At 35.3% G+C, this 12,791-nt stretch overlaps 5 protein-coding genes across 5 annotated transcripts; 4 read left to right on the top strand and 1 right to left on the bottom strand.

The window, feature by feature from the left end:
• Window positions 1–282: 282 nt before the first annotated feature.
• On the top strand, window positions 283–840 carry PHYBLDRAFT_117121 (hypothetical protein; the record flags this gene model as incomplete). The annotated part of the gene is made up of 1 exon (XM_018428564.1): window positions 283–840. A coding segment is annotated over one exon (558 nt), but the record flags the coding sequence as incomplete, so codon positions are not given.
• Window positions 841–888: 48 nt separating this feature from the next.
• Window positions 889–2,144, top strand: PHYBLDRAFT_172973 (hypothetical protein; the record flags this gene model as incomplete). Its single annotated transcript, XM_018436911.1, has 2 exons — window positions 889–1,360; window positions 1,438–2,144. 2 exons carry the CDS (start codon window positions 889–891, stop codon window positions 2,142–2,144), a joined length of 1,179 nt encoding a protein of 392 aa, XP_018286587.1.
• Window positions 2,145–2,283: 139 nt separating this feature from the next.
• PHYBLDRAFT_150140 (hypothetical protein) lies at window positions 2,284–3,337 on the bottom strand (the record flags this gene model as incomplete). The annotated part of the gene is made up of 5 exons (XM_018432411.1): window positions 2,284–2,370; window positions 2,513–2,698; window positions 2,770–2,810; window positions 2,880–3,075; window positions 3,134–3,337. 5 exons carry the CDS (start codon window positions 3,335–3,337, stop codon window positions 2,284–2,286), a joined length of 714 nt encoding a protein of 237 aa, XP_018286586.1.
• A 3,946-nt stretch (window positions 3,338–7,283) lies between these two features.
• On the top strand, window positions 7,284–7,795 carry PHYBLDRAFT_172971 (hypothetical protein; the record flags this gene model as incomplete). Its single annotated transcript, XM_018436910.1, has 2 exons — window positions 7,284–7,382; window positions 7,445–7,795. The coding sequence occupies 2 exons, from the start codon at window positions 7,284–7,286 to the stop codon at window positions 7,793–7,795; spliced, it is 450 nt and encodes a 149-aa protein (XP_018286585.1).
• A 3,195-nt stretch (window positions 7,796–10,990) lies between these two features.
• PHYBLDRAFT_150137 (hypothetical protein) lies at window positions 10,991–11,932 on the top strand (the record flags this gene model as incomplete). The annotated part of the gene is made up of 3 exons (XM_018432410.1): window positions 10,991–11,129; window positions 11,226–11,662; window positions 11,849–11,932. The coding sequence occupies 3 exons, from the start codon at window positions 10,991–10,993 to the stop codon at window positions 11,930–11,932; spliced, it is 660 nt and encodes a 219-aa protein (XP_018286584.1).
• Window positions 11,933–12,791: the final 859 nt, after the last annotated feature.

Genomic DNA, 12,791 nt, shown 5'->3' with positions numbered 1-12,791 from the left:
ATACTCATTTACAACATCTACAACTCTATCCAGAGATCATTACAAGTTTTCTTTCTTTGTTCTGGGTTTGAGCAAAAAATCAGACAATGGAACAAAGAGCTTAAGGTCATAGATACACTATGCAATGTCTATGATAGTACTATGTGGAAGGAGCTAAAGGACCAAAGTGGCGTATCGTTTGTGGATGAATCTCGTTCATTGATGCTAACAATGAACATCAACTAGTTTCAGCCATTTGATGGCGTTACATATTCAATTGGAGCTATCTAACTTGCAATAAATAACTTGCCTCGTGAGGAAAGGTTTAAGCCTGAAAATGTCATCCTTGTTGGTTTGATGCCTGGTTCTAAGGAGCCAAAGACCGAAGAGATCAACCACTATTTAAAGTCAATAGTCGATGAATTGCTGCAGTTGTTTACAAGGATAACCATCCCAACCTTTGAGTGCCCAGCTGGTGTTAATGTACATGCTGCATTACATATGGTTGCCTGTGACATCCCCGCTGCCAGGAAGACCAGTGGATTCACCGCCCACAACAGTACTTGTGCATGCCCCAGATGTGTGAGACAGTTTACCAGGTTACCAAGCACCAATCAGGTCGACTTCAGTGGGTTCGACTATTCAACGTGGAAAATCCATAGCGGTCTGGAAAGTAGGTTGCATGCTGAGGAGTGGAAGAGTGCCAGTACGCCCTCAGAAAGGCATCAGTTGGAAATTGAAAATGGTGTTCGATGGTCACAGCTGCATCGCCTTGGATACTTGGATCTAGTATGTGGAACAATCATCGATCCCATGCATAATTTATTCTTGGGGACACCAAAGAGAATGATGGAGTGGTGAATAAAAGAAGGACTGATAGACGATAGAAAGCTAGCTACGATGCAAACAATGGCAGAGACAATGGTGGTGCCAATGGATTATGTGGTGTTGAAATTGAAGATTGAAAAGGGCTTTCCATATATGAAATCTGATGAATGGAAGTCCTGGGTGCTAGTGTATTCGCCTATCATGTTGAAGGCCATCCTGCCAATTGAAATGTTCAGAAATTGGATCAGTTTTGTTGATGCCTGCCACCAATTAGTAAAGCCAAGCATCACGTTCTCTGACATTGACGATGGTCATAAATTTCTTCAAGAATTCTGTACTGAGTGCCAGCATATTTACACTCCAACTATTCTCACCTGTAACATGCATTTACATCTCCATCTTTGCAAGACCATCTGTGATTTTGGACCAGTATATAGATATTGGCTCTTTGGGTTTGAGCAATATAATGGTCTGCTAAAGAACGTGAATACGAACAGAAAAGATTCCTTTGAGGTTACATACATGAATAGTTTCGTCCAAGATACATTCAAAGGTGATTTTGTTATGCTGCTCTCACGTTCCCAAGCCAAGTACCATTTCTTTCTCTTCTTGCCAAGCTTACTGCCACAGCTCAACCCTCCACTTCAAAAAATGCAATAACTTTTCCCCAGCGCCCGTTCAGACTATCAGCCTTCATCCAAGCATACTCAAACCCTTCTCTTCCAGTCCTTGGCAATGAATCTCTTCCTCCATCCGCATTTCCTCTCCATATCGAACCCCCATCAGCAATAAGTGATGTCGACTATCCTCATTTGCTTGATTACTATAAAGTCGCATACTGCATGCCAAATCTTGAAGGTTACCAGCATCCCTCCTCTCCATTCTCCTTTGTTGACAACCAAATCATAAAGTTGAAATCAATCAATTTGCTTGGTCAGGTTTACAAAGGCTGCAAATATGCTTCTGGTTGCAGCTCATTTGTTCAATCTCTGTTCCTTGGAAGTCAAGGCAATAATCGGTTGGCATACACTGGCCAAATTCAGTATCTGTTCTTGCACTCTTTCACTCCACCAGTAAACAACACAGAGCTTCAAACACGTGTCGTTTATCAAGATAAACACGTGTTTGCGTTTGTTAAGTGGTTTCAGATTGAGCATGACTGTTCAAGAGAGTTGGAAAGTGTTGACATCTGCAGTGCAGATTTTATTGCGTGTGATTTTGAATGCATCTTGCCAGTACATCGAATATCATCAGTTGTTGCAACATGTAATTATAAAACCAGCACAAATAATAAGAAAATACTTGTCAACGCTTTACCACACAAACAATACAATTAATATTTAATACATTTCTTTTTTAATAAAAAATTTCAATACATAAGCTAATGTAGTCTTATTATATATGTTGCGAACAATACATATGTTTTAAGAAAATTTGAGAGTAAAAGAAAAAAAAACAACAAAAAATGAGTTTTATTTATGACCCATATTTAAGAGCCCATTGAGGTAGAGCAGGATCTAAATCAATTGGGACTGTTGATTCCACTGTTCTACCATAAACTCTCTTAAGCAGTTGGCGGGAATTTGCACCCAATTACTTAACAACAAATGAGTCAACCTCCGTAATGAATTTGTTAAGCTAAGTAATAAACATATATTAACATTCAGCCTGGCATCATTCAAAAAAGAAAACTGTTAGGTTTTACCTCATCACTTCTCCAACTTGGGTGAGCAACACAAATCTCATTTCTTGGCTGAAAGAGGGACATATCATCGTCTGATTCGCCTTCAGACATGACCGACTTTTGGATCAGTCCAGAGCAGTTTTGACCTATCTTGAGATCAATATCAGCCTTGTAAGCATCATAAGCAAGGCGACGGTGAGTGTAGTTCTAAAGAAAAAAGACAATACAGTTAATATTCTAATTGTTATTATTTAGCATAAATTGAAAATATAGTTTACATCAGTTTCAAGGTCAGATCTTCTTGAATTAGTATTCAAGGCTTGTCTTGTTTCCAGAAGTTCCCTTTACTGGCAATGTCTACTACAGAAGTTTGTGTATATATACTTACGAGGGTCACGTGTCCTCATATCAGTGCCAGCAAACTTCTTTTCCAAGTAATACAAGAGTTGTTTGACTAACTCTCTATTTGGAGAGCAATCAAAACGAATATCAACTGCCCACTTTGGTTTTATGGCGTTCGCTTGGATTTCTGCCTGGTCTCTTGATTTTAGCTTTGGGTTCCACATATAACCATGAATGTATCCCTATTATATTTTAATTAGCAACAAGATTGGCAAGTGTCTTTTGTATCTTTATACTTACAAATACAGCGTTAGTATCACTTGATTCGGTGGTGGGAAGGGCAGCAGAAGTGGATGCAACACTAGTGGGCACATCCACAGGTGCTGGGAGGGCAGACAAGGCATCAATGTCATTAATGGCGGTTGCGTTACTGGTGATCACTACACCGATTCTTGTATCCATCAATGTGATCTTATACTTCATGGCCTTTATCTCTTCTTTCATCGCATTCAAAGCTTGTAGCAACTGGACATCAGTGCTAGCAAGAGAAGGAGTGAGTCTGCGGTTGGGGGTAGGTATTATCTGCAATATATTATAATATTTTTAATTGTTAATATTAGTTCTTTTTCTTTTTTATTCTCTTTTGTAAGAGACAATCCATCTATTTTGTTATGTAAATTACAGTAAATTCGCAACGTAGATTTGTTGAGATGATATAATCAAGAGTGAGTGATATTGAATTGCAAGTAGAAATATTAAGTATTTATAGACGGTAGTGATGCTTCAGGAACACTTCAAAGACAACTTCTTGAAACACTGAGATGCAAATCGGCCTTGATACATTTTTTGGTCTCAATTGATCACACCTTTTCAGTTTTTTTTTGCTATCGTTTATTGGATAAGCTTTTTGGTATTTTGTTTCAAATGCGGAAAAAAAATTTACGTCTTTTTCTTTCTTCTTTTCTGCTTCTTTCCTCTTTTCCAACGTTTGTCATTATTATATTGGTGGCTTTTTTTTGGTAACATACTTCTTTATTAAATACTTTTTTATAAATAATAAAAATTAATACATTCTTTTATTATCATAATAGATACTCGTTTGCTCTTATTTAAATGCATTCATTTCACAATCGCTGTCCAGATTAACAAAGGTCAATATTATATTTTGCGAAATTGACATCTATAAAAATCCTTCTGACTTGTTTTTTTTTATTACAGACTTGATCATCAAGAATAACTGCTACAAATGAATTTGGTTAAAAACAACAAGGTAGTGTATATATATATTATTTTGACATGTATCTTACTAAAATGAAGTCTTATTATAGATGAACACTGTTGATCCCGTCTTTGATTTCCCTTACATTATACAGCTGGAAATGACATTACATGGTAAGGATCACTACTTTATTTTTTATTTTAGTTATATTAATATTATAATGTGTTAACATAAAATATTATTATTTTTCATTAGAGTTTTATCAAGTGTTTACAAAGACAATCTATCTCTGTTAATATATATTCTTGCTACTGGTATGTAAATTATTTATTATTTTATTCGATTCACAAAAATTAATGTTTTTCATTGTTTTTATAGTGAAAGATATCATAAGGAACGCCATGGATTATCAATATTAACATCTATTTTTTGCTCGCTCTTTTCCAATATTTACAATGTAAGTATAAAAGTGTACACAAAATGTAAAAGCATACTATATTACATGTAGTACCCAGCACACATAGCTAATAATTTGTCTATGCTTCTTAAAGACTGTTGTATTTCAACAAACAGTCTGCTTTCTTTTTATATTTTCAGATATTTTTTTTCTGTAGATAATTATTCTATTCAAACAGTATCAAGCAGACCAGTAGAAGCAATAACGGATATCCAATAAATCAATACTATAAGATTGTTATAGTTCTAGAAACATTCTGTTCTTTCCAAATAAATACTACTATAAATTTTTACCAATAAAACAATTTCTGAAATTAAAATAAAAACGATTGAACTATAGTATGGTTCAGAACCCAAAGAATTGCTCAAGTATTGAATTTAATTGGATATAAAAGATAACGAAGAGGTGTAATGTTGAACTATACTACTGTGTCAAGATCGAAAATAAATATATTATCCACCTTTAAAGCTCCATATAAAACATATAAAAATAAAACCTTGGTTTCAAAAAACTCTTTTCAATATCCCAAGTCAGATCAACACACCGAAAGTGCTAAAGAACTATATCCCCATCATTTTTATTTGACCCCACACATGTGTATAGCTGGTCATGGCATATGGTGCTAAGACGAACTTGTTACATGGTGATATGTATCTGGACTCAATGTTAAACCCCGTCTTGACACCTGAGTAACTACGCCTTTACACATACGTATGTCAGGTCATTTTTCCAGTGTATGTAGGGCTTCCTGCATGAGTTAACATAACACACTGGCTTACAAAAATTAATAAGAAAGCAAACAACTTTTATTGCGTGATGCTAATCATCAGCTTATTAATCTTTAGATGCAAAATGATGATGATGGCAATCATCAAAAGCTAATGATGGAAATAAACATGGTAAGCTTTAATAGAATATCTTCTAATAACTTATATTAATGTTATACTTTCTTCATTATCATTTTGAATTTATTAGATTTTCTCTATCTCTCTTTTGCACGCATGTATTAAAAGGATGCCAAAGAATCACTTTGTCTGATAAGCAAGACTTTATAATTATTATTCTCTCGTACTAATCGTATCTTTTTTCTTTCTATTAGGAATACTTGAAGTATATCAGCAATTATATAAATGCTATCCATAGCAATATGACCTTCTATCTCCAAAGAATAAATCTGGTCTGTACACACATGTTTTGAAAATGACAAAATCGATTTTGGTCATCCCAAGATACTGCCCCTTCCCTTAATATTCAAAGAGGTATTGCAATATTCCTATTTATTTATTGTAAAAGGTAGGAGATATTATTAATGACCAAAGTAGAATCGCAGTACCTAAAATCAAGAACCCAAAACCGAGCATGCAAAACAAAGACCCAATGTCAAATGTCTGGATCAAATGTCCAGACCAAATGCCAACTATCTAAGGCCCATTTTTAGAGAATCTATTTTGAGATTTTTTTGATAAAATAAAATAAAAACCTATTTATAAACTATTTCCCATGAACTATTTTTAAATAAAAGTACAAGAAGTATATTTTTTGATCAATCAAATAATGAAATTCATATGGTAAATGGAGTACCCATCCAATAAGATTGATACTTGTCAAAAGATAGTTGAGCTATCATCAGAAGATTGTTGAAATATATATCTTCTTGAATGAGTCCAAAACAAGAATAAATAGACAATACACAAAATGAATGCAACGTCTTACCAGAAAAAAAAACTCAGAATTCAATTAAGGTTTCAGATATAATAAGATATAACAGAACTCTATGATCACGCACAGACCCATTCAATCTATAGAATCTAGGTGTTTAATATTTAGTAGCTAGTTTTCCTATCATTCTGAGAATTGTTGTATAATATTCCAAATATATTTCAAAAACCACACAGAATTTTACATCCTATCACGTATGGGAATTGGGCATTTTTTTGCAGTGATAAGCAATCCTTGGACAATGATTGGAATGGATTAGTCAAAGAGTTTGACAATGTTTTTGTGGAAGGTTTACCTGGACTCCCACCAGATCAGGATGCACAGCATGTCACTAACACTGGAGATGATGAACCAACTAACAAGCCCCCTTTCAAGATTAGCTCACGTGAACTCAATGAACTCAGGAAGCAGCTCAAGAAACCTCTGGACCTTGGTTTAATCCGTTCTAGCTCATCTCCTTGGGGTGTACCAATTTTATTTGTCAAAAAGAAGGATGGGGCCATGCAAATGTGTATGGATTATTGAGTCTTAAACAAAGTAACCATTCGCAACAACCACTCTCTGCCTTGTATTGACAAATGCCTGGAACAACTTCGTGGCTCCAAACACTTCAGTAGTCTGGATTTGAAAAGTGGTTACCACCAAGTGTGTATCCAGCCATCTGATGTTTCTAAAACTGCGTTTAACACTTGCTATAGTTATTATGAGTTCCTGGTTGTCTCATTTGGTCTCACCAATGCTCCACCTATATTCTAACATTTGATAAATGATGTACTTAGCAACTGTTTAGATAATTTTGCGTTGGTATACCTTGATGACATTCTGATTTTCAGCAAGTCCCCAGAAGATCATGTAAAGCATGTATGACATGTTCTAAACGTACCTACTTATTTTCTTGCGCGCCGAGTTTAAATTACTTGGGGGTCTACTTTTTTATGTTGCAAAGGGCTTTAAATTATAAGAATTTGGCTTTTGTTAAAACATTTTTTTCCTATGTTTTTTTTTTCCCTCCTCTTTATTTTAATTACATATACTATCATAATAAGAGCTCACCAATGCCCAACACTATATTCAATCTTTCAAATGTGCACAATGTTTTAGTCAACTCACCTACAAAAGAAATAAAAATGCTTCCTTTGGATGTTGTAGTAAAAGTAAAAGCAAGTGAATGGAGAAATGCCTTGACTGCATTCAATCACTTTGTTCAACAAAGTAGAATATAAGTAGAAAACTTTGTGCAAGAGAATTGAAGTATGGAGAGACAAAAAAACATCACCGAGCAGAACTTTATATATCAGACAGAAATGTTCGTCTTGCTCAGAAAGACACTAAGCTTTGTTATTGTAAAGCTACTATTTTTATCAAGCCATACGACAACAGCCCTGAAGTAGTTTTAATTTGTACAACCAACGATTATACCAACCATGTTTCTGGCGATGCTTCTGAAATTAAAACATTGCCTTTATCTTCTGAGGCCATCAAAATTATTGAAGATCAGTTAAAAGGTGGCAGCATCTGTAGAAATACTAGAATTTCAGTTTTGAAACAAATTGAAGAGTGGGCATAGGCATTAGAAAGCCCAATTATGAAAATATCTATAACAGAATGAGAAAGGTATGTGAATAATACTATAAGAGAGAAGTTATTAACAAGTGTTAAATAAAAAATATAGATAAAAAATTTACTGTATAAGTTTTACCCTGATGAAAATAAGTATCTAGATATCTAAATGCATGAGAAGTTACCATCAAAGAATTACTGTATCTTTACTAGCAATCTTTCTGCATACAGCAACAATGTATAGCATTTTGCATTTGGATTTCAATCACCATCTCAAATGATGCTTATGAGAATTTCCCAGTCGTTTTGTTTTAACACAACATACAACATCTCTGCACGCAACATTGAAATATTATACTCACTTGTTACTCATCATTCTGATACTGAAAAAGGGTCTCCTGCTGCATATCTGATTACAAACAATCATAGTGTTGACCTCATTAATCAATGGCTTGTACATCTTTGCGAGAAAAGCTGTTTCACTCCCTTATATATTACCATCGATTGTAGTATTGCTGAAGTTAATGCAATTACAGCAGCATTGCCACAGACAATCATCCATTTCTGCAAGTTTCGTGTTTTGTGTGCCTGGCAGCATAATTTAGACAGCAAAGTAAAGCTTGATGCTTCATACACATCAGAACAACTTGGCAAATACAAGTATGAATTCAAGGCCAATCTCAAAAATATACTTATTGAATCAGATGAGAATGATTTTTTGAGAAAAATCCAGGAGTTTAGGCTTTGTGTAAAAAGTCAGCAACAATTCCTGACTTATTTCGAATGTAAATGGATTGGAACAGAAGAATTGTTGAGAAGATGGGGAAGGCCATATGTTGCAAATAATTACCAAAGGTATTTGACAAACAATTATATTGAATTGTGGCACAACCAATTGAAAACAATATATTTTGGCCATACTCGCATAAGACGATTAGACAGTCTTGTCTTTATTTTGACAAATGATGTGGAGTTCTTTTACAATGAAGAAGTGGAACAAGTCCACATACAAAATGGACGAATGGGTCCAATTGACAATGAACTTGCTTGACACTCTTTTTCTGCTAATACCATACAAGATGACATGCTCCCTTTCATGATCATTAATCCTCTTAATGAGATTGGCAATAGCATGGAGGACTCTAATGGCAAGTGAACAGTAAAGTCATTTACAGGTGAAAAACAATAGTATCAGGTTAATGTATCAAACAATTTGATACAAAATTGTACTTGTCCCAATTTTGCTTCGTGTCAAATTCCCTGTAAACACGCACATCTCCTAAAGAGATTTATTGATCTAGACTTTGCGTATACAGTCCAAAGGGAAAACAACCACCTTCAACTGCAAAGATCACTTGCATCCAAGCATGAAGTGGTGGTTGTTAATAAGGAAGTTGAAAATGAAACAAACACAGTTGTTGTAAGTGGTAAAAACTATTCTGTTTGGTTGCAAAGAATCATGACACAGAATACAATACTTCATCATCAAAGAGAAGACTTAGAGCAGTTGATGGATGTTCCAGGAATTGATAAAGCCGAATTACAAGTGATTAGTGGTTTACTTGGGGAAGCAATAAATCGTATAGACACTCTTAGAAATGCAAACTCTTCCCGCTTTAGAAATCTTGATAATAAAAAATTACATTTATGTTTTATAATAATATGCTTTGATAAAGAGAAAAAAATGTAAAAAAAAACATTAATATTCCAAAAGAAACAACAAAAGTAAAAGCTGTCACTGCTTCTACACATTCTTATAATTTAAAGCCCCTTGCAACATAAGAAAGTAGATCCTCCAAATAATTTAAACTTGGCGCGCAAGGAAATAAGTAGGTATGTTCTAAACTGTCTGAGAGAAGCAAAGCTGGTGGCCAATCTCAAGAAGTATGAATTCAATAGACACGAGTTAGTCTTCTTTGGTTTGCAAGTATCTGCACAAGGTATTCTTCCTTCCCCTGAAAAAGTCAAGGCTGTACAAAACTGGACTGCTTCTACAAACATACAAGAAGTTCGCCAGTTCATAGGTTTGGCCCAACACTACTGTCAATTTATCTCTGGATTTGCTGGTATTGCAACTCCCCTAACAGATCTTACTCGTGGTGTTAGCCCTAAACAACGATCTATTGTGTGGACAGACGAATGCTAAGCTAGTTTCGAGCTACTCAAGAAAAAGCTTACCAGTGCCCCAGTTATTCTTGCCTCTGATATGGATAAGCCTTTTTCGAGTTGAAACTGATGCATCTGATTTTGGTGTTGGTGCCGTTCTGTTACAGCAAAATGATAATGATGCTTGGAGACCTTTGGCTTTTGAGTCCAAGAAATTATCTAATGCTGAACAATCATACCCTGCTCAGGAATACAAACTCCTTGGGATATTACATGCACTTCATAGTTGACACTGTTTAATTGAAAGAAAACCTTTCACTGTTTTCACCAATCACTTACCCTTGAAGTATTTCTGTAGTCAAGCGAAATCAACCCCTCGTCTTGTCTGTTGAATTTTTGAGCTTGAACTATACGACCCCATTATTGAGTACAAGCCTGGTAAAGATAATGGCGTGTCTGATGTTTTGTCTTGCATTGGTGGTCTGGAGAGTAAAGATGTTGCTGCTGAATCAATAGAACCAGATTACCTTTATTTGTCACAGATACCACATGAATCCGATTGGCCCAAATTGTATACGCACCCCAAAGAAGAATGGCCAGAAGACTATAAGGAATTAATGCAAAACAATGTTTCTGCTTTGTAATTTGTGATCAAAAGGTGTTCCACCATGTCAAGTTTGGTAACACTTTCAGAGAAATTTGATATGCCTTGTTTGCTCACTGTGCCAACCTTGTCAACAATTTTCATAACGGATTTGGCCATGCTGGTGAAACAACTGTTTACAACCTCATAAAGAAACATTGGTGATGGCCTAGTATGCGCACAGATATTCAGGACTGGCTTTCCAAGTATCCCCAATGTCAGTTGGCATCAAAAGCAGAACAAAATATCCACTATGCCCCCATAAAGCCATTAGATGTATCCCCTGCTTTCTCATGCTGACATCTCGATTTTATTGGTGAGCTTCCAACAACAGTCAATGGTAACTGCTAGATCCTTGTTGCTGTAGACTATATCACTAATTGACCAATCACTCATGCTGTACCTGATACCACTGGTGAAGCTATTGCAACGTTCCTCTATGAAAAAATTGTTATGCGTTTTGATTGTCCAGACAAAATTCTTACTGATTGTGGAGCAAACTTTATGTTCAAGATTTTTCTACACTATACCAATCAGATCAAAGTCCATCACAAGTTTACATCTGCATTTCACCTTAGAACCAATAGTAAATGTGAGTGTTTAAACAGTATTCTCAAGCAAATGCTGCGCAAATATGTTCATGGTGCTATACACTACTGAGACAAGTATTTGGACACTGCTCTTTTAGCCTGCCGCATTCATAAACACAGTACCACTGGTTTCAGTCCTTTCTTCCTCATATGCAGTCGCACACCACGTCTTCCTAGTGACTCCCTTCGTCCTTTCATGAGTGCTGATCTGTCTGACAATCCCCAAGTTTTTGCTGACGATGCTTTATCTTACCTGCATAACCTTTGGAAAGCACGTGAAGATGCTGAGATATGGGTTTTCACTAATAGTTTGCAAGGTAAAAAACATTGGGATGCTGTCATGAAACCTCACTCTTTTGCTGTTGGTGCTTATGTTTTGATGCGTCATAAGAATAAGTTTGGTCTGGAATATAATTGGATGAGTCCATATGTAGTTGTTGATAAAAATTCTGATACTGATGTATATAAGCTGACAATGACTGAAGGTGTTTCATATACTTATTGGGTACATGCAGATCACTTGAAATTGGCCAAGGTTGATTTCATTTCTCAGACTTGGTTCTACTCTACTGCTTTCTGTGTGTGATTGCGCCAAGATTTGATTGCTGCTGGCTCTTCTCCATTAGATGACTCTGTTATTGATAATTCTCTAGTTGCTTGAGAACGATCGAGAGTTTGGGGAGGGGATGATGTCATATCCGAATTCTTGTTAACCAATCAGGATGACGATTACACAGAATTCTCTTTTGAGAACGACAATCAAAGTGATTTCCTTTTGCTCACAAAAGAATTAGAAGGCACATAGCTTAACAAAAGTAGAATAGAAACTGAAACAGACATTTATAATGACTGAGTAGGTTTAGAAAAGATATAAAAGAGAGTGTTGTTTCATTCAATAAAAGTTATTTATCTTTTTATCCTTTTTTATTTTTTTATCTTCATTTACAATTCTCAGTGGGTTTGACCAACTTTGGCTGTGTTATAGCATTGGAAGAACAAACCAGATCAAAAACAACAAATTGTTGTTCCCGATCTGGGTTGGTTTTCCTTTTACTATAACAAAGTCAAAAGGTCAAACCTACTGGGGATCAAGAAGTATACATAAAATCAAAGAGATGATAAAAGATACTTTTTATTGATATGAATTTAATTGTCTTATATAGTTTTCTAAACTGATACTGTGTATTATCCCCAGTAGATATTATTTATATTTAATTAAAGAAATAGTCATTATACTGCGGTTAATGTGTCGTTCCTGATCTGGGATGGTCTTCCTTTTACTATAGCAAAGTCAAAAGGTCAAACCCACTGGGGATCGGAGAGTATATGTAAAATCGAAGAGAGGATAAAAGGTGCTTTTTATTGATAGGAATTGAATTGTCTTATATAGTTTTCTAAACTAATACTGCGCATTATCTGCAGTAAACTATTATACTATATTTAATTATAAGAGAAGTCCTTTTACTGCGGTTGATGCTCAGAAGATGTTACTGTGGTTAATCTTTACAAGACAGTACTGCGGTTCGTTATCTATTAAGTATACAAGACGTACATATATGCAGGATACTGTAAAGAGACGGGCTCTGAATGCTAGCCTAGGCAAGACTAGGCTAGACTAGGCATGACTAGGCATGACTTGTACTAGCATGTTTGATGTGACAATT

This window comes from Phycomyces blakesleeanus (assembly GCF_001638985.1).
Source record: "Phycomyces blakesleeanus NRRL 1555(-) unplaced genomic scaffold PHYBLscaffold_24, whole genome shotgun sequence".
Classification (NCBI taxonomy): Eukaryota; Fungi; Mucoromycota; class Mucoromycetes; order Mucorales; family Phycomycetaceae; genus Phycomyces; species Phycomyces blakesleeanus.
Note: the sequence above shows the minus strand (reverse complement) of the source record. Positions and strands in the feature narration are given on the sequence as shown.